General features: G+C 41.7%; 1 protein-coding gene across 1 annotated transcript in view; it reads right to left on the bottom strand.

Moving 5' to 3' along the window:
- LOC101864233 (serine/arginine repetitive matrix protein 5) overlaps nucleotides 1-2500 on the bottom strand; it is a gene marked incomplete at its 3' end in the record, with an annotated part of 22914 nt that overhangs the window by 5169 nt on the left and 15245 nt on the right. Inside the window, 1 exon segment of the mRNA XM_013084549.2 lies at nucleotides 146-542. Within this exon segment, the coding sequence (XP_012940003.2) occupies nucleotides 146-542 (397 nt within the window).

The raw sequence follows: 2500 nt of genomic DNA on the forward strand, positions 1-2500 counted from the left end.
CACCACTACCACCACAACTACCACCACAACCACCACCACAACCACCACCACAACTACCTCCACCACAACAACCACTACCATAACCACCACCACCACCACCACTACCACCACCACCACCAGCAGAATGAGACAAACTACAGCCTACCTTTCGCTGGCGCCGACAAGCGATACAGACTTTCTTACAGGAAAACCCTGACGTAGACGGCGGGGGCAGAGACGACGAACGCCTCGATCCTCCACCATCGGGCGCGTCAGTTTTCCGCTCGCGGCAGCGGCCGCGTCGTTTCTCCGCCGCGTCCTCTGAAGATGAACACGTCGACCGCTCTCTATCCGAGCTGCAGGAGATGCTGGAGGAGTTAGGAGACCTCGCGGTCGACCTCTTTTTCTTTTTCCTCCTCTCCTCCCGGGAAGATTCGTCTTTATCGTCGCACGTTTCTTTCCGAAGCGAGCCACTGGACCCGTCTGTCGTTCCTGGAGTCCCGCTCGTTTCCTCGCCGTACCTGCCGGCTTTCCAGTTGGATCTGGGAGCCGGCTGTGGACCTCTGAGAGAAACAATGAGAAGCGAAAAATATATTGTATTAACACATTCTGCAAAAATAAAAAAGGGGAAAAAATAGACTACAAACGTTAAGTGTAAAAAAATGGATACGGTAGTATTTTTTAAATTTAAATGTCTTAGCCCCTAAAAACAACAACAACAACAAAAAGCCATCAGGAAAAATCATTTTTATTAGAAAAATAATAAAATTGAAATTAAAATAATCTAGTCTTTATAAGAGTTTAACGGCACTTGCAACAAAATTGCCTGTAGGTCATAAAAGCGAAGATTAAGACGTGTTAAAAGACAGTAGCAAACCAATAAAAGAAAGAGGAAAGATCAGGACGAAATATGTTTGCTCTGGTGGGGTTTGCTTCTTCTTTCCAATCAAACATCTATCGTCCTTATCTTCACTCCTTCTTTTTATGTTTGTTACTCTCTTGCAACACCTCTAATCTTCTGGCGCTCACATGACCTTATGCAGCTGCGAGCGCCGTAAAACCTCTACTAAAACAAACAGAGGGATAACCAAGCAAACCATACCAGAGTACCAGCCAACCACTCACACTACTTATTACAAACTAGCTGGCCCCCCTTTTGATTTAAGGAATGATCGGTGCTTTAATATCAACTGACAGTCATAGGCCTACTATGCGTGTATTTACACTCTACTGCAATGGAGGAATAAATCTTGAGAGACGCAAAAAATTAGAAGGTCTAGATCTAGATCTATATTCCAGGGGCGAAGGCTGACTTGTTTGACAGGGTAATCAAAGTGAAACGGGACCAGATAGGGCCTGTAGATATCACACAAGAATCTTACTCGAGGCGGCGACTCTGAGTTGTGAATGAAAACAAATCCGGAATTCATAGTGTATGTTCAACCGCCAAAATAATCGGGAAAGTATCTTATTAAATATCAGTTCCCACTAAAATTAAACTTAACTTTAGATGTGAATACATAAACATAAAGCAGAGAAGCAGAGATGTCAGTACTAGACCTATATGTTATAGATCTACCAGTGAGTCTAACTCTTTGGTAGAACATGACAATTATTATTTTTTAAATTTCACATTTGGCTGTTTTTGTTAGCCTTTCGCGGCCAGGAGCTGGTGTCATAATCGAGGTCTCAATCTGATTATAGGACGGTAAAAAGTCGAGGAAAAAAAACAAGCACAAGCAGCAGTCAAGGGATTATTAAGAGTTAGTTCCCCTCACATTTGTGAGGTAGACTCGACCAGTGTTAGTTAGCTTACTTAATCAGGGCTGGTGATTGATTTTAACTGTGGCCCCAAAGGGGTGAACAGGGTATATGTGGCAATGAAACAGCTTTGACTGCCATGCACATGTTCCCTTCAACTCTATTCCAGCCTCACTTTATTTGTTGATTACGAACGTCTTTTGACATTTAATTTATGAGGTTTACGTTTAAGGATGAATTTGCCAGCGACAATGTTTCAAAATTAGAAAGGGAAGCAGTGATTATTTGATTATATAGACGCTTCGCCCCTGCTATATTCTCAAAACAATATGCGCCTAGCAAAATATCACGTTCGGCACTTCCGCAGTGAAAGACAGCTACGCAGATTTGTTTCGTTTCTCAGTGGGATAATCACAAAGACCAAAGAAGGACAGAAACTTTTTGTCAAATATATTTTTCTAAATTCAGGAAATGAATAAATAAAAAATCAGGCTCCGTCATGGGGACCTTTCTATCTTTTTACAGGTACTTTACAACTTTCAACTTGGTAGCTGTCGTAGTTTTATGCGAAAAGTGACACATGTGTTTCCAAGTTGCCAAATATATAATAGATTACTGTCTATAATAAGAAGGACAACTTGGACTGTAGTTCGAAGTGGATGAGTAAAATGACTTTTTAGTTAGTTTTAGTAGAGTTTTTACGGCGCACGCAACTGCATGAGGTCATACGAGCGTCAAAAAATGACTTTACAAAAGAAAC

Source organism: Aplysia californica, unplaced genomic scaffold, assembly GCF_000002075.1.
Source record: "Aplysia californica isolate F4 #8 unplaced genomic scaffold, AplCal3.0 scaffold00301, whole genome shotgun sequence".
Lineage (NCBI taxonomy): Eukaryota > Metazoa > Mollusca > Gastropoda > Aplysiida > Aplysiidae > Aplysia > Aplysia californica.